Below are 25,000 nucleotides of genomic sequence, written 5' to 3' on the forward strand. Positions count from 1 at the left end.
CATGTCACTATATTTGAGGCTAATGGACTCCTAAACTACTGAACCGATTTTGAATTTGTTTTGCACACTGTGTGAAGTTTGATCTAACTTGAAATATAGGATAGGTTATATCTCAGTGGCGGTCACCGTGTTGTGATGGTATAGTGCTCCGCCTACCACACCGTATGCCCTGGGTTCACACCCTGGGCAAAGCAACATCAAAATTTTAGAAATAAGTTTTTCAATTAGAAGAAAATTTTTCTAAGCGGGGTCGCCCCTCGGCAGTGTTTGGCAAGCGCTCCGGGTGTATTTCTGCCATGAAAAGCTCTCAGTGAAAACTCATCTGTCTTGAGAAGCTCGGCCTTAGATCTCTTCGGAGGTTATCGCACCTTACATTTATATATATTTTTTTTTTATATCTCAGTTTATAGTCGCAATATTATATTATTGCAAATTTTTTTACTAGTTTATACGTAATAATAAAATGTTACGTATACGCACCGGCACTCACATTTTCAGGTGGTGCGGATATACTTCCGTGTAATTGGTTGGTGTTTAATTAAATAACGTGCTTATCAATAAATAATATTATAGCGAATGATATCAAATATAGCACATCACCAGGGCCGACTAGAGGGGACCCGGGGTTTATGAGGGGGCCCGCGATTTGAAGTACCAAGACATATTTTTTTAATTCAGGAGAGTCTTTAGTTGTTCCATGTGCAATTTTTAAGCCGAATTTCAAAATCAACGAAAATCTGCATTTCATTTTAATATTATAGTGAAGTGTGAAAAATAAAAATCTATATATATAAAAAGAGAGGCTAAAATGTGTGTTAGTCGGTCGCCGGTGTTTGAGGTGATGTGTCGGTTGATTTTGTTCAAATTTTCACACAATTTGCGTAAACCTCACGCGGTGGTTACTACATAGGTTTGCTTGCATTCGACATACAGGGCCTCGAGATATAGGTCCAAACGTGGACCCGAGTACCCCTAGAACGTGTTTATAGAATATGGATAACAAATGAAAACTGTTGATGAGTGCATTAGTACAGAGTAATATATTATCCACAGACGGACTGGGACTGGGATTAGGACTAGGACTGCGACTGAGACTCGGAGTGGGACTGGGAATGGGACTGGAATAAAATACATACCACCCTCTGGGACAGGCAATAGGGGATGCAGAAGAATGAGAAGGAATTGAGAGAAGAGAAAAGAGAGAGAGAAGGAGATTGAGAAAGACATAGAATGAGACGAAAATGGAGACAGATGAAGCGAAAAAGACGGAGGGAGGAGTGAATAAAAGGATTAGGAAAAAGTGAAGAGGGGGGGGGGGAGGGCAGAGTCAGACGGAAAAAGCTTATTAAAGTGTATGCAGATAGGCCAAATTAAGGCAGGACTAGGTCTGCCGGGTCTTCTAGTTTTCATATAAAAAATGCATACATTTTTCTTTAGTTACTAAAAATTAAGAAAAAAGCTTTTAGTTAACAAAATTTGATACAAATTTCCTTTGCTTTTTTGTGCTTGCGAACGGAAGTTGCGTATCATAACAATCGAGTTATGCATAAGCTAATAATTGTTTGTTTGAACCACTTAAACCTACATAGGGATTACGTGATAAATAGAGAAACAACAAAAATGGATTCTTTAACAAAACTGAAAAGTGCCAAAAAAATCAGAAAGCCTCGTCATACCCACACACATAATTCATAATCGATTTACACGCTTCTATACAAAAGCTTAAAGTAATTACAAACAAATACACGTTTTGTGTTGGCGCAACAAATAGTTACTGCAGCGTAATAAACGACAAAAGAAGAGTTTTTGCTACTAAGAATTCCAAATAATTAAACGTTGGAGCGCATGCGTTGGAAATTCATTCAGTAAATTTTTTGGCGGCATTCTACTGGCTCTCTGTTGACACTTTTCAACTAACAACACAAATGAAGGCAGGTATGTTATATCATGGAAATACATATATAAATGAGCAAGAAGTTTATTGAGCGCTTGTCCTTTTAAATATAGTGCGAGGACATGCATTTAGTCAGTCATATTCCAAACGTGCCGGCGTTAAGAACAAATTTTGAAACGCGAAAAATAAGTTAAGAAACGCATCTTTAGGCGGTTTGAAAATATCAACTTTTTTTTTTTTAGTAACTTAACACGCCAAGATTTGAGACGCATTTTGTATGTGATCCGGAAAGTATTTTTTGCCTGTATTTGTGCAACAATAAGTGTATAGTTATAAATTTGTCTTTGTGTGCGTATGCTCTATAGAGCAAATTGTTGCTTTCATTAGAGCGGCATTGTTTCTTTTTTTATTTTAGCTTTAGCTTGTAATATATATGTGAGCATTTGTTTATGTATAATTGTGCGCTTGTGTTACGCATAAGCTAACGGAAGCTCGGCTGTCAGTTAATGTTGCAATTATATGCGTAAATAAATTGAATTTAAATACTTCCGGCAACGCAGAAATGTGCTGAGACAAGAAATGCGTGGTCCACGGAAAAGTGTGCGCCACAACGTGAAGCGCAACAAGGAAAACAAATATGGCAGACAGGGTTGTATAATAATATGTTACGGAAGTGAAAGAAAAATATGAAAAAATTTATAAAGGTCTTTGATGATTAAATCGTATAGTGAATAAAGAAGCAAAAGAGAGTGTTATTTAAGATTAAAGAAATCTGAATACAATGGCGCATATTTAATACGAGTTAGGGTTAGAAGTAAAAAATATACAGTGAAATGCAAAAAAAAAAGAAAACAACAAAATTCAGGCAAAAGGCTTTTGAGTTATATATAAACGTACTTAATACCACAAATTTTTCAGAGAGCGTTTGAAATATTGAAGCTCAATATTTGGGAAAAATTTTTCTCAGAAATTTGCTCGGAATAAATTTGTATTATTTAATTGAAGAGTTTGTGAAATGTTATTATAAATAAATTAAAAAAGGCGTGATATACATCGGAAAAAAAGCAGTCCTTCTCTTCCGATTTGAATCTTGCTCCTTTTTAATTGCTCCTACAAACTTGTTGGGCGGGACCTACATATTTTACGCCGTCTCCGAATGGTACAAGTAAGGCAGATGAACTTTCACTGAGAAGCTTTTCATGGCAGAAATACATTCGCATTGTTTGCCAAAACACTCTTGAGTGGCGAATACGCTTAAAAAAAACCTTTTTTCTGACTAAAACAACTTGTTTCCCAATTTTCCTTGTTGCTTTGCTGAGGGGTTGAACCCAGGAAGCAGAAGCTTGCTTTGTATCGTAGCGTTAGTTCCAGATTCAAATTCTTCAGAAAAAATGCAAAAACAATCATTTCGATACTAACAATCTCTGGTACAAGAAAGACTGCTGCGGTAACCGTTCTTCAACATATCGAAGCTTCGGGTCTGTTGAGGTTTACGTCAGGCATGTGGGAAATATTCCAAGCAACAAGGCCCAATTTCTAGGCGTTGATTTGGAGAAAAAGCTGAACTGGAAGGATAACGTCATTCAGCGACAAAAGAAACTTACATTGCATTATATACGTGTAACAGAGCCATTGGCAAAAAATGGGGACTCACACCCAAGGTATGCAGATGGATTTATATCGCGATTATCCGACCCATACTGTTGGATGGAATAGTCGTATGGTGGCCAGCCTTGAATAAGGCGTCAAACCTAAACTTGATGGATAAAGTCCACAAATCCAGCATGATCAGCATAAGCGGTGCTCTAAGAACAACGCCTAGCGAAGCTCTTAAATCATTCTTGACATCCTTCCATTATATCTAGCTGGTTATCGCGCGACACAGTTTTCTCCTTCCTAGCAACAATGGCGGAAGCCAACTTTAAGATAAACATTCCCAGTAGGGATAACTGGACGGAGTCGGATAGGTGCCTTGCTATAGACAGCAGCATTTCCATATACACGGATGGCTCCAAGATAAACGGTAGAGTTGGATGAGGAGTAACCTTGACCTCCAGCTCTCCTTCAGGCTACCCGAAAACTCAGTGTATTCCAGCCGGAAGCTTCAGCTATCATGGAAGCCGCAGCTAGGATAGGGATATACATAATCGGTAAAGAAATCTTTATTTTCAGTAACAGCCAAGCTGCCATAAAATCTCTTGGCTCCTACTCGTTCAATTCTGAACTAGCACTAAACTGTCATCGATGTCTTCAAGAGATGGCCCAACAGAACCACTTATACCTCACATGGGTCCCTGAACATAGGAACATCGAGGGAAACTGCATTGCAGATGAACTCGGTAGGCTGGGCACAATCAGGCAGATTCTTCCTGACCAAGAACTCTTAGGTATGCCCCTGGCCACATGCAAGCTAATGCTAAAAGAACACAACCACCCTCAAGCTGACGAAAGATGGCTACAAACACCGGGGTGTCGAATATCAAAGGAAACCTGGCCAAAATGGGATCCTAAATACCTAAGTAGGTATAAAATTTCCGCACTTGTGGGGGTACTAACTGGGCATTGCTTTATGGGTAAGCATGCAGAAAGAGGACGAGGAGGAGAAAACGGCGATTCACCTCATCTGCAATTGCCCAACACTAAGGGGAGCACGGCAGAGCGGATGGAGGGTGCTCCATTTCTAGATAATCTGAGCCAGGTTGTGGAGTATGACGTCAAGGATCTGGTATTTTTTATCAGGTCCTCAAAATGTTTCGAAGAGGAAAGGGAATGGTGTATTTTTATGGTATTACAACGGGCCTAATATCACTGGCCTAAGTATGCCCCCGGGCAGACACCTCAACCTAACCTAACTTAGTCTTCCAGCTACATTTTTCAAGAAGTTCCATACTTGCACCATCGCATGCTCTTAGTAAGCTTACTTAAATCTGCATATCCCGTTCAAACATTTGCATGTACAAATGTCTAGTGCCTTACCCTTTGAAAGGTTGGAATGGCAGTTAAACCAAAGAAAGCTGACACAAAGCCTTATTTTACACAAAAGTTGGCAGATGATATGAAAATTATTATCCCACTCTTACTCTTAAAAAGGCGATTGTCAGCTTGCGCACAAATTACATTCGTTGATTTTCCATACCAGAGCTTTTACATTAAAAGTTATCCACTATAGGATGCTACCCAAAATGCTCCTCAAAGCATGTGGAGCAGTAAAGTTTGAAGCTTCATTGCCTGAAACTTGTTCCGAAAAAAGTAAGATAGATTTATCCGATCAATCAGGGCAGTAAGAAAAAGAAGATAAATAGTAAATAGTAAGTTCTTATCTTCTAAGTTAATAAATACTTTATCTTCTTTTTATTTATCTTGAACCTGCTCAACAACACACATCACAAAGTAATTCGTAAGCCGAAAAAGTGAAGGGCAGTTGATTTACGAATCACACAATTACACTTCTTGCAACTGCAGCACTGCATTTGCATTCGCTCATAGCTGTGCGTAGTGTAGCAAGTTCTTAACTTAGTTCTTAAATATTACAGATATGGATGGGCTAGTTTTTCTTATAGGAAGCTATCTTTGTAGAGCTTGATACAAAAAACTCTTCTCTGTGTTGAAATTTTGATTAGTTTTGAATTAAGTTGGTTTTGATTTGGTCGTTTCTGAATTTAGTATTTCGGGGCTCTGTATTACGTTTATTTTAAAGTCGCTATTATGTACATATGAACACTTCAATTTTACTCACTTTATCAAATCGGAATTAGAGGATATTCAAATTCGAAAATCTTTATTTTCCTTTAAAAATTTGGCTTTTCTATCTTCAGCCACAATGCTAAATATCCACACAAATCAAAAAGCTTAACAGGATTTTCCATATAAGTACTGCGTTAAGTATATTACTCAAATTTTATTGGGATTAACTGTCACTTATTTGCTAGCCACTAGGGAGCGATGTAAAAGCTACCAGCTGTAACTTATCAGCCATTCACAAACATTTTGCCTTTTAATTTTATTCGCATATGTGGGTGTGCTTATGGGAAAGTGAAAAAAGAAAAATACCCATAATGTTAGCAAAGTTATATAAATAAATATGAAAAGCACAAAATCAAATGCAATAAAGTCGCACTTAGCAATAATAAAACAAGTAAGGAATGCTAAGTTCGGGTGTAACCGAACATTACATACTAAGCTGACAAATTACAGCATGCAAGACTTTCAAATTAGATTCTTTTAAAAGTGGGCGGTGCCACGGCCGTTCTCTAAAATTTTACTAATTTTCTATACTGCGTCATAAGGTCAACCCACTTACCAAGTTTCATCGCTTCATCCGTCTTTGGTAATGAATTATCGCACTTTTTCGGTTTTTCGGAAATTTCGATATTGAAAAAGTGTGCGTGGTTTTAGTCCGATGTCGTTCATTTTAAATAGCGATCTGAGATAAGTGCCCAGGAACTCACGTACCCAATTTCATTAAGTTATGCAGTTACAGGGTACCGTTATGCGAACAAAATTAATATTTTCTGTGAGCTCTGCTCAGCTGAGTATAAAAATAAAATGGTGATGGGATATGGTAGCCTATAATTGTATGTCTTTGGTTATGTACGCCTACTTTATTTCATTGAGATATACACACACAGCAGCGAGCAGAAAAAGAGAAGTAGCAGTGGTTAACTTATTTCGTCAATTAAATTCTGCCTTTTTAAACGGTTTTATTTAGCTTGACTTGACAGGCCGCATGCACGGCCGTTGTGAACCAATTTTGTAATTGAAATTTAAGTATCTTCCAGATAAGCTGCAAGCTTGGAACTTGGAATATAGTTCAGAACCCGATGACAATGCAATAATAAGAAAAAAGTCGCCGCTAGGTAGCGCAAGGATCGAGATATTCGCAAAAACCGTATTTGTGGTCCGATTTGGCTCACATTTGGAACACATAATACATACAGGAATAAAAATCGGCCTATGAAAAAACTCGCCGCTAGGTGGCGCGTGGATCGATATATTCACAAAAATCGTATTTGTGGTTCGATCTGGTCCATATTTGGTACACATAATACATGCGTGAATAGAAAGCGACCTATGATGCCCGATTTGGCTCATATTTGGAACAAATATTGCATAGAGTCCGGTAGAAGTGACATCAAAATATTTTGGAGTTGGAGGACGGACAAGCATACGTGGCGCAAAGTCGAGTAAAGTCTTTGGAAGGATTATGTATTGAGGACTTAGGTTGTATCAAATTGTCAGGAAAGAGTCCTTATAATAATGAGTCACCATATGAACTAAATAGAATGAGAAATAATAGGAAATTAAATAAAGACTAAAAACTTGAAAATAAAATAATTAAAAAAAAAAAATGTTTAAGTTAAACGTTACGTACGTCGTTTTAGTTTTTCTCTCAGTCTCCCACAATCATAAAGAGAGAACATTCTCATTCACAGTTTTCTCAGCTACAATTACCAGCTTGTCAGTGGGGGTGTTTTTCAGTAGTAACTTTTTTGTTTGCTGAAATATATACGATTGTTTTTTAAAAATTCGTCTAGGAGACGTATCGCTATCTTTTACGTGACTATGTGACATGACTAATTTTGTACGTAATTTTTGCCGAAAATGGTAACTTTAGCTAATATTTTTTTTTAATATAGTTTAAAAAAATTTATTCATTCAATTGAAGAACAAAGTTATGTATTTTATTTTGAGTTTTTTGCTATAAACTGGGGTCTTTCGAAAAAAATAAATTTTTGTAAGGACAAGTCCAAGACAAGTCAAACTTAATTTTTAATATATTAAAAAAAACAATATTTTTCTTTAAAAAACATTTAAAACAAGTGAACATATTTCAGATAAATGATTAAAAAAAAAACAGATATGTAAGTTTTTTTTTTATATCTTTACGGTCCTTAAACTTGAACACGTCTCTCAGACCCAGGTTATCTTTCTAGGGTAAAAAAATAACATTATCCTTCTAGGGTTAATCAGGTTATGCCTCACATTTTTAGAAATTTTACGTGCCCAACGCTTTTATTTAATTGTCTGATCAACGCCCTAAATTGATGAGCAGTGTGATGACTAGTACCTAGGACTTACCTAATTATTTTCTAGCTTTTAGTATTATTATTAATTCATGTAAGTATTGTTTTCAATAAAACCGTTTAACTTAAAATTTTTGTTTTGAATTATTTAATTTTATTTCGAGTTCAAGACCAGAAAAATAATTGCGTATGATGATTATTGTTTTTTGTTTAATTTTTCTATAATTGGAAATTTACTTTTTGATTTAGAAAAGAAAATTTTCAGACAAATAATTTTTTAATTATAGAAAAGTTAAAAAAAAAAACAGTAATTATCATAATCATAATTGTTTTGGCCTTGAGCACGAATTTGAACCTGGAAGCCTTTATGAATAGCCCGTAAAAATAAAAACAGGGCCCATACCGTGTTATACGAATCTTGATCGAAATAAGTTTTTTAAAGTGTAATAGCTCTGAAACGGTAAATCGGTTTGAGGAAAAATGCGAAATTTAAGCTACAAGTATATATTCGTATTTATCGGTTGAGTAAAATTAATCTTCGATACTTGATCATATAATAAGACAGAATTTGCTATATTGAGCAAAATTTTTATGAATTTTACAACTTTAGGAATGCTAGTCAATCTCAAAACCATTTTCGGAAATATTCGAAAAACTTAAAAAAAAAAAAAATTTGAATTTTTAAATAAAGTATGTTTTGGGTGGTCAATTTTGTAGCCCCATCCGCTTTTATTCTAACAAAGTACAAATGTAAGGTCTCAAAAATCAATGTAAATCTTGAGAGAACTGTAACTTATACTCTGTCAACTAAAACTGATGTGCTAAAATGTTGCTTATTAGAAAGAATTCAGTAAAAATCTTATCAAAATTTTCGAAATTTTCGTAGAATTTTCTGTTGCTTTTTGAAAACGTTTTTCATAGAAATATTATAAATTTTTTTTTTTTCAATATACTGTTAAAATAAAATGGTATAATTTAACTGAAAAAGATTGCCACTGCTATTTTTCTGTTCGCTGCTGTATGTACACTTCGTATTATAACAATTTCGCTTGATTTGTTTGTATGTAGGCGTTCACACGCGCATTGTTTTAATGACCACCTGGAGAGTCGGACCAAAATACATGGACAACAAAATAATAAAAAATGCGGTAAAATAGCAAGTAAATAAGTATGTAAAAAGTAATCCATGCGAATAAAAAGCGATAACATAAAAATTAACAACCCGCAAAGAATATGTGAAACAAGTAAGGAAGGTTAAGTTTGGGTGTAACCGAACATTACATACTCAGTTGAGAGCTATGGTGACAAAGTAAGGGAAATCACCATGTAGGAAAATGTTTAGGGATATCGCCATAAAGGTGGATCAGGGTTGATTCTAGAATTTGTTTGCACGATATGGGTATCAAATGAAAGGTGTTAATGAGGGTTTTAAAAGGGAGTGTTCGTAGTTGTATAGGTGGTCGCCTTTTCGAGATATATAATTTATTTATATATGTAATACCTGCCAAGATTTCAAGGGTTTTTTATTTCGCCCTGTAGAACTTTTTCATTTTCTTCTACTTAATATGGTAGGTGTCACAACCATTTTTTTTTTAAAGTTTTTTCTAAAGTTATATTTCGCGTCAATAAACCAATCCAGTTACCATGTTTCATCCCTTTTTTCGTATTTGGTATTGAATTATGGCATTTTTTTCATTTTTCGTAATTTTCGATATCGAAAAAATGGGCGTGGTCATAGTCGGATTTCGTTCATTTTTTATACCAAGATAAGGTGAGTTCTGGTAAGTACGTGAAGTAAGTTCAGTAAAGATATGTCGAATTTTGCTCTTATTATCATGTTAGCGGCCATGCGGAAGGACAAACGGACGTCTGTGTATAAAATCTGGTCGTGGATTCAACCGATTTCGCCCATTTTCACAGAAAACAGTTACCGTCATAAAATCTATGCGCCTACCAAATTTCAAAAGGATTGGTAAATTTTTTTACGACTTATGGCATTAAAAGTATCCTAGACAAATTAAGTGAAAAAGGGTGGAGCCACGCCCATTTTGAAATTTTCTTTTATTTTTGTGTTTTGTTGCACGATATCATTACTGGAGTTGAATGTTGACATAATTTACTTATATACTGTAAAGATATTAAATTTTTTGTTAAAATTTTACTTTAAAAAAATTTTTTTTTTAAAAGTGGGCGTGGTCCTTCTCCGATTTTGCTAATTTTTATTAAGCGTACATATAATAATAGGAGTAACGTTCCTGCCAAATTTCATCATGATATCTTCAACGAATGCCAAATTACAGCTTGCAAAACTTCTAAATTACCTTCTTTTAACAGTGGGCGGTGCCACGCCCATTGTCCAAAATTTTACATATTTTTTATTCTGCATCATAAGTTCAACTCACCTACCAAGCTCCATCGCTTTATCTGTCTTTGGTAATGAATTATCGCACTTTTTCGGTTTTTCGAAGTTTTCGATATCGAAAAAGTGGGGTGGTTATAGACCGATATCGTTCATTTTAAATAGCGATCTGAGATGAGTGCTCAGGAACCTACATACCAAATTTCATCAAGATACGTCAAAATTTACTCAAGTTATCTTGTTAAAGGACGGACGGACGGACATGGCTCAATCAAATTTTTTTTCGATCCTGATGATTTTGATATATGGAAGTCTATATCTATCTCGATTCCTTTATACCTGTACAACCAACCGTTATCCAATCAAACTTAATATACTCTATGAGCTCTGCTCAACTGAGTATAAAAAGGAAATGGAATAAAAGTGCTTGAGATGTAAAACAAAAATCGACAATTGGAAGAGCTGAATAAATTAAGAATTGCCAATTGTGTAAATTTGCAAAACGCCACAAATTTTATTTTTCCACACACCAGTGACACACTAATATAATAAAATATATAAATACGTATGTATGTACTTATGCCATTTAGTACACAATCATTTCATAATATTTAGTAGGAAGCTAACAGATAAGCAAGTTAAACAAATAACATTTTCCCTTAACTAATTGGGACCTTAATGTCTTTATGATGTTTTCCGAGTTAAGCCAAGCAATAATTTCTTTTTAAATTAATATCATGTGACGTCAACTAATAATTTAAACGACGCCAAATTTCATGATTTTTATGGTATCCTTCCACTTCTCCCACGAATGATTGCCAAAAGTAATTTTTTCATTTTCATGATTGATATTTAACTTCCTAAAGGACTTTAGTCATACATGCGGAAGGTGACGCAAATTTAAACACGACGCAGAATATGTCCTGACCATCTGTTCTTGCAAAGTCAGTATTATATTCAACAAGCGGCCGAAGGTTTCATCAAGATCTCATAGCTGTATTACTCCAAATAGCCTGACTAGATCAGAATATGACCGTAGTTCATGCTCGATCATTTGCTACTACAACCCACACTTTGTGCATATGCTACTACTGACAAGGCCTTATTTAAAAGCGACGCCAGAAGGCAGTGTCCTGACAGAATACCCATGATGAACCTATAGTCCTCTATACTTAGATCTAATAGCAAGTTTGCTAGTATAGTTTTGTAAGGATTGTTCATGATTTTCGACAATTTGAAGGACCGACCTTTCCAATTTTACGGTACAACCTTCAAGATATGCCACCTTTTTTGCGAGCTCATCCGGTTTTTCATTTCCATATAGTTTCATACGCTTGAAGACCCAACCACTCTTTTTGTAGTTCTATGCCCCAACAGCCTTACTGTGGTGGTAATAGAATGTTCCACCTAACGCGCCGAAGATGCTGGGTTCAAGTTTCGGGCAAAGCAACATCAAAATAAAAAAAAAGGATTTAGAGACTTTTTTTTTTTTTTTTGTAAGCAGGGCAACCCCTCGGCAGTAGTTTGTCAAACACTCCGGGTGTATTTCTGTCATGAAAAGCTTTCCTGTGTAAAGTCTTCTACCTTCGAAGCGACCGTTTGGATTCGGCATATAATATGCAGGTGCCATCCCACCCATTTGTAGGTGGAAAAAAAATGGGTATGACGTGACTTCGAAGAGAAGCTCGGCCTAAATATTATCTGAGGTTTTATGTGATATTATTGCCTTAGTTGCTTTGTGGCTGTCAATATAAAAGTTGATGCTCCAGGGTTTTTTTCTTGTTTGGTCTGCTTGTTTTTCCGGATATGCAAAGTGTATAGTAGACGTACCCTTGCTTCTATTTTTCTGAGGACGGTTATTTTTTTTATTGATTTCCACCAAGAAATGACTCCATAGTATAGAATGGGCTTATATACTGCTATAAGTACTCAACGGGAGCGAGCTAAAAGTTCGGTTGAGGCTCTCTTCCCTCTCTTATCTACGATAAGCTTTCCCGATAACTTACTGTCTAGGATCACCCCTCTATACTAAGGCTTGTTCCAATTCGCGACCTTATACCTCTTAGTGAACAAGACAATATCGGTATTCTCCGCGTTGATAGAAAACCCGACATAAGATGCCCAAATGTGCATATATTCTGAAGCACCGGATCCAACAAAGAGCCAATTGTAGGAAGACATTTTCTACTTATGCAAACTGCAACATCATATACCAACGTCATATGTCTGAGGGATTCCTCGTCGAAGAAAGAGAGTGCGCATATCCTGGCATTCTCATATATGGCCTATATTATAGAAGTCCCACCCAAAGTGTTGCAGAGGCGGGTGTGTGAGGAAGTGTATAAAGGATAGCTTATTATAATAGGCGTGAATGCGAGAATTCTTGATAGATTATCCTTCTCAGACCACACAGTTGTGTAAATGCAGCAACGTGGCCCTAAATTCAACAGAGTTTTGCGCTCAGTGTTCTGAGTTCTTGCCACGCTTCAGGGCCGCTCTGAATTTTGCTGTAACAATATCGACGCGATTTAACTGACTCTTTGCTCGAGCATTTGTCTGTACTGGCTCCTTGGCCACTATTTGAAGAAAGTGTACTCAGCACTGCCTTTATTTGCACATCTAAAGCTTTATTTCTCCTTATATTTTTCTCGCAACTCATAGATATTGACGGTAAAATTTAGTGCGATGGCCGTCTTTATTGCTGATTCTTGTATTATGTAAGGGAAAGCTAGTGTCTGAGCTGCATTTATAAGGAGGTTACAGGAGTTTTTCTAGTTTTTTGTCCTTGGATCCTCCAAAGTATTGTACGAGATGATGTGATCCCTGTTATAGCTTCTGATTTTATACTTAAAAGAAATCAGGAATCACTGCCATAAGGCAGTCAGCTAATTTGAATATAAAGCGCTATTGAAAGCAGTGCTTTCGTCTAAATGGTCATACTAACAAATGAAACGTTCAAAGGTTTTTAAGCACAGTCCATACAGTGTTCTTATTAAAGAACTCGCAGCTTGACTCAAAGATTAACTGAATATCTATGCATTCAGGGTTAAAGATGAGTACTCTTAGTCACTACCTGGTTTAGTAACAGCTTGACTTCTACGTCTACAGACAATACATGCCAGCAGGCTACATTATGTAAGCCCGTTAGTTTTCGAGGAGGAATTCTCGCTAAAGTTTGATGCTATCTTGCTGTATTGCTTCTACTCCAGGACAAATCCTTCCTATCGCCGCTAATGAACGCTTGCCTGATGTGAATCCAATTCTTCTCATAATCTTTTCCGGCTGCACTTATCATGCCGCTATGCTTTACTCTTCACCCTTTCCAGCGCCAGCTGTTGTTGTTGTAATGATGAAAAACTCCGCCAAGGCTTTGGAAAGTGCTACCGATGTTGATGGTCCTTTTTCAGATATAGATATATATTCCTGTAACAAGCAGCATAAAGGTCAAAGCTCGACCAGCTCGGGAACGATTTAATATAACCACATTGAATGGGGCGGCCGCCGTGGTGTGATGGTAACGTGCTCCGCCTACCACACTTAAGATCCTGGGTTCACGCCCCGGTCAAAGCAACATAAAAATTTTAGAAACAAGTTTTTTCAATTCGAAGAAAATTTATCTAAGAGGAGTCGTCCCTCGGCAGTGTTTGGCAGGTACTTCGAGTGTATTTCTGCCATGAAAGCTTCTCAGTGAAAATTCACCTGCCTTGCAGATGCCGTTCACAGGCGTCACAAAGCAAGTAGGTCCCGTCCCGCCAATTTGTGGGAAAAATTAAAAGGAGCACGGCGCAAATTGGGACGGAAGCTCGGCCTAAAATCTCTTCGGAGGTTATCGCCCCTTACATTTTATACTGAACCTTTTAAGTCCTCCACCTCCTAGTTCCATGCAATTTTTGGTCACCAGATCATCAACTGCTTAAGAAACAGGATTCGCCATGGTAAGAGGAGGTTAACAATTGGGTTGGAGAGGATTTAAATTGATCTGGGAATGCCTTGAAACGGTAGCTTTGCACAACCCTTGAATCATTTGGGTATTTTAGCCGCCACCCACGACATACATACCTGCACCTAGTATATTCTCAGCGCTAGCTGTGCTCTGGATCTCTGAGTACAGTTTTTATACCCAGCTGAGCAGAGTTCGCATAACGGTACCCCGTAGCGGCATAAACTAATCGAGATAGATATATACTTCTATATATCAAAATGATCTGGGCGAAAAAAGAAACTCATTTAGCCATGTCCGTCCGTCCGTCCGTCCATCTGTCCGTGATCACGATAACTTGAGTAAATTTTGAGGTATCTTAATGAAATCTGGTATGTTAGTTACTGGCCACTCATCTCAGATCGCTATTTAAAATGAACGAAATCGGACTATAACCGCCCACTTTACCGATATCGAAAATTTCGAAAATTAGTAAAATTTTGGACAATGGGCGTGGCACCGCCCACTTATAAAAGAACGTAATTTAATAGTTTTGCAAGGTGTAATTTGTTGAAGATATCATGATGAAGTTTGGCAGGAACGTTACTCCTGTTACCATATGTGTTTTAGATAAAAATTAGCAAAATCGGATAACAAATACGCCCACTATAAAACTAAATTTTGAAAAGGAAAATTTTAACAAAAAGTTGAATAACTATACAGTATATAAATAAATAATGTCAACATTCAACTCCAGTAATTATATGGTGCAAAAAATACAAAAATAAAAGAAAATTTCAAAATGGGCGTGACTCTACCCTTTTTCATTTTATTTGTATAGAAAACCTTTAATACCATAATTCGGACAAAAATTTACCAATCCTTGTGCAATTTAATAGGGGCTTAGCTTCCATGACGATAACTGTTTTCTGTAAAAATGGGCGAAATCGGTTGAAGCCAGGCCCAGTTTTTATACACAGTTCACCGAATGCCCTTCCACTCGGCCGTCAACACGATAACTTGAGCAAAAATCGATATATCTTTACTGAACTTAGTTTACTTACTTAACTGAACTCACTTTATCTTGGTATTAAAAATGGGGGAAATCCCACTATAACTACGCCCACTTTTTCGATATCGAATATTTCGAAAAATTTAAAAAATTCCATAATTATATACCAAATACGAAAAAAGGGATGAAATATGGCGATTGGATTGGTTTTTTGACGCAAAATATAACTTTAAAAAAAAAATTTGTAAAATGGGTGTGACACCTACCATATTAAGTAGAAGAAAATGAAAAGTTTGTGGTATTACATATATAAATAAATTAGCGGTATCCGACAGATGATGATCTGGGTGAACCTGGTCCACATTTTGTTCGATATATCGAAAACGCCTTCATATATACATCTAAGTGCCACTCCTTTTAAAACCCGCATAAATACCTTTCATTTGATACCCATATCGTACAAACACATTATAGGGTCACCCCTGGTCCACGTTTATGGCGATTCTAGATTCATCCGTGGCCCATCTTTATGGCGATATCTCGAAAAGGCGTCCACCTACTGAACTATGGCCTACTCCCTTTTAAAATACTCTTTAATACCTTCCATTTGATACGAATGCCATACAAGCACATTACAGGATTACCCTATTTTCATTTTCCTGCATGGTGGCTTCGAAAACATTCACACAAATAAAAAAGAAAGTAAACTATGAGTAATGCTTGTATTAGAGCGTAACATGACGTAGCATGTTGCTCCATGTTGAGCTTATGACCTATGTCCTATGTTCGCTTTAAGAATGTTTTGAAAACCTATTTTCATACCTCTTGTACTAATCGTCACACTGTTTGTATGTACTTGACGTCTTCTGAATTTAACTTTCGCTAACTCTATCATCCATTCTGCTGTTTTCAATTCATTTTACTTGATTTTTATCTATTTTGGATCAACCTGATTTACAAATGAACGAAATTAAAATTCCACGTATCAATGTATCCTGGGTTCTGTGCGAGATAACAAGTGGCTCAAGCAAACATTGCCAATATTTGGTGCGCCAACAAAAGATTATTAAAACACTGAGTTACATGAAACGACCGTAGTTATTTATAAAAAAAATTTTCACATATTTTTCCACCCATGCACGAATTAGCATACAATTACGCATGTGTGAGCATAGCAAGCCTTAAGCGCCAAAATGGCTTAAGTTTAGAGAGTTTCATTATTCAAATTTTGGTAGGATATGATGACGCAGCTGCCATATCTAGAAAACGCTACTACTTGTGTAGTATAATAATATTTACGGAATATAAGTATGAACTGACGTGTCAGTTTAGACGCCTCTTGTATGTTTTTGGTAAAAACTAAAATACGCATTCATATTAAGCTTCAATATGAATGCTTTTAACGTTAAGGACTGAATGTATGTATATGTATGTGAAAGGCACATGTATTTGTATTAGACTGGGTAGATTTATTAACCTATATCGCGCCATCGATTTTTCGATAGGATTTCGGCTCAGGAAAAAAAGTTCCACTAGCATACCCAAAAATAATAATTTTTGAGCCTACGAAATTTCATCGATTTTTATGCATTTTTTTTTTTTTCATTTTCAAGACTGCATATCATTTTTTATGTTTTTTTTTTCGTGTCAATTGGCAAATGCAAAATTGGTAAATGCAGTTTTTAGAAAAAAATTTTTTTTTATGGTAATTTAGAAGAATTTTGGTCGAAAAATCGACTTTTTTTTCACAGGCTCGAAAATAATTTTTTTGGTTATACGCAGTGGAACTTTTTTCCTGAGCCCAAATCCTATCGAAAACTGGATGGCGCGATATCGGTTAACTTTCATCCATACAAATCGACCCAACCTAATGGGTAAGCATGTAAAAGGTACATATGTATGAACACTAAATTAATTTAAAGTTATACGAGGCAGAGGGACATGGGAACGCACTCCTGTTTCAGTTCTAGCAAAATCGCACCATAACATACTGAAATGTGAAGTGTTGATAACACCTACCCAACTGTAAAAGTGAATAGTGAAAAGTGAGCGATGAAACTTGGTTTTTCATGTAAATAGTAATGTGTGCGTGTGTATGTATTCGACAACATGAAAACACGTTGCACACAGCAATCAGCAAAAACACGTTCGAATCCTCTAAAGCGCAATATCGCTTTGCTAATGTTGCTTTTGTGTATTTTTATACTCAGCTGAGCAGAGCTCACCGAGTATATTAACTTTGTTCGCATAACGGTACCCCGTAACGGCATAAACTAATCGAGATAGATATAAATAAAAAATAAATGTAAGGCGCGACAACCTCCGAAGAGATCTAGGGCATAGCTTTTCTTCCAATTTGCGCCGTGCTCCTCTTGATTTTCCCTACAAATTGGCCGGGCGTGACCTACATGTTTTATGCCGACTCCGAACGGCATCTGCAAGGCAGATGAGTTTTCACTGATAGCTTTTCATGGCAGAAATACATTCGAAGCGCTTGCCAAACACTGCCGAGGGGCGACCCCGCTTAGAAAAATTGTCTTCTAATTGAAAAACCTTATTTCTAAAGTTTTGATGTTGGTTTGTCCGGGGTGCGAACCCAGGGCATACGTTGTGGCAAGCGGAGCACGCTACTATCACACCACGGCGGCCGCCATAGATACAGACTTCTATATATCAAAATGATCTGGGCGAAAAAAGAAATTCATTTGGCCATGTCCGTCCGTCCGTCGGTCTGTCCGTGAACACGATAACTTGAGCAAATTTTGAGTTATCTTGATGAAATTTTGTATGTAGGTTCCTGGGTACTCATCTCAGATCGCTATTTAAAATGAACGAAATCGGACTATAAACCCGCCCACATTTTCGATATCGAAAATTTCGAAAAACGGAAAAAGTGCGATAATTCATTACCAAAGATGGATAAAGCGATGAAACTTGGTAGGTGGGTTAACCTTATGACGCAGAATAGAAAACTAGTAAAATTTTGTACAATGGGCGTGACACCGCCCACATATAAAAGAAGGTAATTTAAAAGTTTTGCAAGCTGTAATTTGGCAGTCGTTGAAGATATCATGATGAAGTTTGGCAGGAACGTTACTTATGTTATTATATGTGTGCCAAATAAAAATTAGCAAACAGATGACGAACGCGCAATTTAGTAGGGGCACTGCTTCTATGGTGATAACTGCTTTCTGTAATAATGCGCGAAATCGGTTGAAGCCGCGCCCAGTTTTTATACACAGTCGACCGTATGTCCTTCCGCTCGGCCGTTAACACGATAACTTGAAAAAATCGATATATCTTTACTAAACTTAGTTCACGTGCATATCTGAACTCATTTTATCTTGGTATTAAAAATGGGCGAAATCCGACTGTGACCACGCCCACTTTTTCGATATCGAAAATTTCTAAAAATGAAAAAAATGCCATAATTCTATACCAAATACGAAAAAAAGGATGAAAGATGGTGATTGGTTTTTTTTTTTTGACGCAAAGTATACATAACTTTGGAGAAAACTTTGTAAAATGGGTGTGACACCTACAATATTAATTAGAGGAAATTTTAAAAGTTCTGCAGGGCTAAATCAAAAGCCCTTGGAATCATGGCAGGAATACTGTTCGTGGTATTGTATATATAAATAAATTAGCGGTACCCGACAGGTGAAGTTCTGGGTCACCTTGGTCCACATTGTGGTCGATATCTCCAAAACGCCTTCACATATACGACTAGGGACCACTTCCTTTTAAAACCCTCATTAATACTTTGAATTTGATACCCATTTCCTACAAACACATTCTAAAGTCACCCCTGGTCCACGTTTATGATAACGATAAAGATACGATAACTCGAAAAGGCGTCCACCTATAGAACTATGGCCCACTCCCTTTTAAAATAATCTTTAATACCTTCTATTCAATACCCATGTCATACAAACACATTCCAGGGTTACCATAGTTCATTTTGCTAAATGGTGATTTTCCCTTATTTTGCCTCCAAAGCTCTCAGCTGAGTATGTAATGTTCGGTTATACCCGAACTTAGCCATCCTTACTTGTTTTTTTTTATTGAAATTCTTTTGAATATAATATTAACGTGGTTACTAAAAAAATTCGCGCTTAAAAAAAATTAACAAATAAGATTAATTTAAGGACGATGCCAACTTTATATACCCCTATGTAAGTTGAAAAGTTTAAGTCTAAAACAAGCTAGTTTACTTATTAAAGCGAAAAGATACCTTTTTTATAAAAGAACTGATGGAATTAATAGAGTTCTATTGAGTCTTAACCACATCAAAATTTGTTGGAAAAGTTTTTCAATTAAAAAAAAAATTTTTTTTGTAAGTGACTTAATCTTTCAGCAGTGGTTTTGCAAACACTCTGGGTGTATTTATGTCATGAAAAGATTTTAAGTGAAAATTCATCGGCCTTGCAGCTACAATTCCGAGTGAGCATATAATGCGCAAGTGACTTTCCACTAATTTTTAGGATAATGAAAAAACCGACCGCGACGCATATCGGACGATAAGCTCTGACTAATACTCATCTGTCATATAAAAGTTGATGCTTCACGTTTTCTACAGCTAAGGTCAAGGCTAGCACTTCCAGCTGAAAAACGGGACAGACAGTCTTTCAACTTCCTCCGCTTTGAGCTTTCCCGGCGTATTTGTGTCAAGGGTCACCTATCCATGCTAAGGTCTTGATAAATGTGATTTAAAAGAAATATTCGTGAGTTTGGTTAAATTTTTCAATAAATTTGGTTTTGTGATTATTTTCAATTACTAAGAGAAAGTGAAAGAGACAATTTTCGAGTTTCATTTGTAAGTTTCATTCGATTTTCGATTCTGATGAATTCTTTTTGTTTAGTTGATTGAAACTTATTGTTTCGAATTACACCTTAATTAATGAGTGTTTTTTTACCTATATATGTTACTACTGGGTATAAATATGAGTTTGCACTACGGTAAGCTTCACAACTTTGAATGAGATCAACGAATTCGGCAGTGCTTTTTCCCTCAATATTTACCTGCGATTCCACAATCGGGTTTGCTGTGGGTTTATTGGATTTACCGTTAAATTTTTTACCGTTAGTTAATTTTCAACACGCCACTATGCAACATTGAGATGGACAATGTATGACAAAAGGAACAAAAACATAAAAGGCGTAAGCAAAGCCAGACGCCATTGCAGCGATTATAATTACAACAAAAATAAAAACAAATATAACAGCAAACAAAACATAATTATTCACACCAATATCCACATCCATACATGGATGTTTAATCTCTTGGCGGTTGCCTTATTAATCCAACATGTCGCTGGTGTCGCACCAACCAGCGAGCATGTTTCCGTTGTGGCAGCAGCAACAACAACAACTTCAAAAACAACTACAAAAGCAGCTGTTACAACAATAAAGGTGTCCACCAGCACCGAAATCCCAACTACAACATTTACACCAACAGTACAGTTGGTTAAGCGTAATGTCGAGAGTGTCAGCGCTAACAGCAACAATAATAGCGAGGAAAAGAAGCATACGCGCATTGAATTTACGAATCGCGCCACGAGTCGTCACCTTAGTGGCATCGAAGCGGAGGTGGGCGATGGTAGTAGCACCAGCAGTGCGAGCAACAGTAACAGCAATGCAGGAGGCGATGGTCTGGATTTTGCCGCTTACATGAATGGTGAGTTTAATGCAAACATACATCTACACCAACATACAACATAGTATGAAATGATATTTTTATTTAAATTTTATATAAAGAAAAGTACATAGACCAATAAACGCCAGACATACTCAAGTATACAGTTTAGCATATCTTAAATTTGCCTACGTAAAACTTACACTTTTGTCAAAGATTTTTTTTCTTCTCTGATTATTAGCCTTCTTTCATTCCCTGCTCTATAATACAGCTCCGTGTTTTTGTAGCGTTTTGCTCAACAGTGTGGGTAAATCTACTAAAGTGAAGATGTGTTGTCGCCTTGTAGGGTATACAAGTGTTCCCATTTAAGGTGTTAGAATATAAATAAATTTTTTATAACAGCAGTTTTAGCTTTTTGAGCTAAACAGTTTTCCGATTTAGCGAAATTTATCACTTAAAACGGTTGGATTTTTTTATGTGCCCGTTTGTCTTCGATTGCTATATTTCAAAAGTTGTAAAATTTATTTCCCTTGAAAATTTGATAAGTAATTAAATTACGCATAAAAGTGCTTAGAAAATGAAAAGTATGAGAAAGCCAAAAGTCTGAAGGTAACGTATATTTAAATATGAGAGAGTAAGCACAAGTATATGTGCTTTTTTATAGTCGCATCGCTTATGAAATGCTGAAAATATAGGCAGTTTTTAAGCTATTATTAGAAACGAAACCTGCAAGCCAGAAAAGCAATAAAGCCCTATAGCAAGACTTGTGGTGGGACAGAATTTTCGGCGCTAATTACTGTTGCACGGTATTGAACTGGCGTATCAGCGGGATTGACAACAAAGCGAGGTTCAGCAACATCAACGTCATTTGTCTGCGTTTAGATGCCAATAGAGAAGGTGAACGACGATAAAGAGGAGTCCTTTGGTGATAAATTGGATGTAAAACTGTCCCTATCATAATCATGTTTTACATTTTTTGTGTTGCATTCAACTTTTCGCAGCAACTTTTCGTAATGATGTTGCTATAACTTCCATATGATGCGGATATCTCCACGGCCATTTCGGGTAAACTGCGAAGAGCTGTTCAGGTATTTTCAACCAATTTACAGAAAAAATTAGAAAGGAGCACGACGAAAATTGTAAGAGAAGCTTAGCCTAAATATCCCCTGAGATAAATGGCGTTATCGGTTTTTTATCGACAACGGCGTTATCGCCATCGATAATGGTGTGAATACTAAGTAGTGACGTTAGTTGTATAAACACACAAATAGAGAAAGCTTATGCTTTAAAATTGACGGGAATTGCCAAAGTGTTTTCTTTATGATGAAAAAATTATAATACTCCGACAAGAACTTGATAAATTTGAATTTGTCAATAACAATTCGATAACTTTTCGTTAAAAAATCCTTTATTTTTAGATAACAAATCGATATCTTTCTATAATATATCGATAACTTTTTTATAAAAATTCCGTAACTTTTCGCTAACAGTTTTATAAAATTTTCCGATCCCACGTCCATCAATTTTCGACAACATATCGAAAATCTTTGTTATCAATAGCAAACAAACGAGTATATCGTTAACAATTCGATAACTGCTCCATGCCTCGATAACTCGCATATAGTACCATTTCCAAAGGCTATGCTGACGCTTGCGCTTAACTTAAGCTGATATTCTGGACTCCCCATAACGTGAGCGAAGTTCCAGTTATCACGACTTCCAACTATGCAAAATTTTACATTTATGATGTACAAAATTTCTTGATAAACAAATTCTTGGCAGACTTCGAGATAATTACAAATTCAGTTCCGGATTATTTTCGAGATCATTCCGATATTATTCCAGTATAAGCTTGGGAGCAGCTCCCGATACTTGAACGAAATTCTGTATGTTATTTGTGGTATTATGTGGTCATTTAAAATCATGTAAAGACTGTTTCCAATTATTTTTCATTCCGTGTTTTCATACTAACAAATTCATGGCTATAAACCTTGGAAATAGTAAAAGAAACAAAGGATTTACCATGTGGCTGACATTTGCCCGAGATTTTTATACTCAGCTGAGCAGAGCTCACAGAGTATATTAATTTTCTTAGCATAACGGTACTCCGTAACGGCATAAACTAATCGAGATAGATATAGATTTCTATATATCAAAATGATCAGGGTGAAAAAATATTCATTAAGCCATGTCCATCCGTCCGCCCGTCCGTCTCTCCGTAAACACGATAACCTGAGTAAATTTTGAGGTATCTTAATGAAATTTGGTATGTATGGATCGCTATTTAAAATGAACGAACTTAATTAAGAATAAATAAAATAATTAAGAGCGCTTCGAAAATATTTCGGGGGTGATTTAAGAAAAAATTGTAAAGAAATGCGTTCAAATTTAACCAAATATTCATATTAAAAAGAAATAAATATTCAAATAAAACGAATTGATAGCTGAAGAAAGATAGAAAAGGCAAGTTGCTCCACTTTTTAGTATTACCATTTGTATGTATCCATGAAAAAGTAAATTTTATCTCCAAAGCTCTCAGCTGAGTATGTAATGTTCGGTTACACCCGAACTTAGCCTTCCTTACTTGTTTATGATGAAATTAAATGAACCTCGCATTACTTATCTTTATAGAAATAAAATAAATATAAAATATTATATTTAGTTCTTTAGTGATATCGTGAATAATTGTTTCATTTCTGTTACATTTTGTCACACATACAGGATATTAAATAGAAAATCACCTTTGTTAATTTTGACAATAATATTGTAACGAATTTACTGCAATTCCGCTTATTTCAAATTTTCTACTAAGGTTCGAATCACTAATCTGTTGAATAAATAACTCCACTATTCAATAATGCAAAATGGCCTTTATTAGACTACTTTCAAAATAACACTACTATTGCTCACCAGATAGCGTCTTAAATAAAACTGATTGTCGCGCCTCTACTGTTGCTGCCTTTTTATACTCTGTGATTTCTCGTTCGCATCTTCTGGGCGCTTCTATTTCCAGAATCTACTAGTTGGTTATCTGCTATAAATTTCTCAGCTATAACTACAGATGTACAATTTTTGTAGCTTCTCTCATAGCTCATGCGCGTGTGTTTGAGAGTTGTGCTTGCACAATTATTGAATACTTTCAGGAGTATCTCAGATATATGCATGTCGTTGTGAGTTTCTTCTCCGCTGCGTATACGTACTTATGTGTATACATAATGATTAATTTGGTTATGTGCATACAAGTCACTGCTTAGCATCGGCTTAGAGATGACAGTACCCCTTAGTGTTGCTAGTATTCGTAAAAATATAAATTTAGTTTAAAAAAACTAAAAAAAACGCAAATATCGTGCTGTTTTAGTATCTATAATCCACCTTGTGGTAGCATCGTATCACAGGGGTTCGTGTCTCCGCTATTAAGCACAACTCGTTTTACCGCTAATTGCCGCTAGATGGGTCTAACTCTCCTTTGCGCGCCTAGGCAACAGAGTTACAAACAAACGTCATACAAGTGAAGCTAATATAAACGTGTTAATAAAGATAATGGGAATCTGTTCTCAAATAATTGCATTGTTATCGGTCCTTGGACCGTATGCAAAGCTTCAAATTAATCAGACTTCTAGAAACCGGCGAAAATTAAGCTCAAAGATTCCGTTACATACATACATGGATACATATATAGATACAGGCCAAGCTAATAAAAGCGTGTTAAAAATGTGTATCATTTCCTTACACTGATTCAGGATCTTTGTACAAATAATATACATATTTGTATATACCAAACTCAAAGCTAACACAAAACTTTCACTTTTTTCCAAGTAAAAGTGTTAACAAAATTTCAACCACAAGCACTTTTGACATGACATTTTGGGAATTTGTATTCGACAAAATGTTTTGCAAATTGATATTTCCATTTGTTGACCGAGAGGTATTTTTCATGGTTATCGATTTTATGAATAACACTTTCTATACTGCAAAACGTGTTGAGTTATTTGAATTGCTTATTAATTTCCTTACAGATACATAAGTCTAAGCAAAAGTTCGCAAAGGTTCAAAGGTCGAGTGAGAGTGATTTCAACAAACATATCGCGCTGATCGATTGTCAGTATGAATATGCATATTTTATATATACGAATTCATTTTAAAAGCATCTTTACGTTT

General features: G+C 36.0%; 1 protein-coding gene across 2 annotated transcripts in view; it reads left to right on the plus strand.

The window, feature by feature from the left end:
• Window positions 1–2,065: 2,065 nt before the first annotated feature.
• Window positions 2,066–25,000, plus strand: part of LOC137251072 (uncharacterized) — a 287,201-nt gene continuing 264,266 nt past the window's right edge. The window contains exons 1-2 of one of the 2 annotated variants that reach the window (XM_067785033.1): window positions 2,066–2,169; window positions 20,295–20,884. In XM_067785033.1, coding sequence (XP_067641134.1) covers window positions 20,335–20,884 — 550 coding nt within the window. In that variant the 5' untranslated portion in view covers window positions 2,066–2,169; window positions 20,295–20,334. Of the gene's footprint in view, window positions 2,170–20,215; window positions 20,885–25,000 lie in introns of those variants that run through there. The other variant, XM_067785032.1, reaches the window with a different exon arrangement.

The sequence above is a fragment of the Eurosta solidaginis genome, chromosome 4 (genome assembly GCF_040869045.1).
Source record: "Eurosta solidaginis isolate ZX-2024a chromosome 4, ASM4086904v1, whole genome shotgun sequence".
NCBI lineage: Eukaryota > Metazoa > Arthropoda > Insecta > Diptera > Tephritidae > Eurosta > Eurosta solidaginis.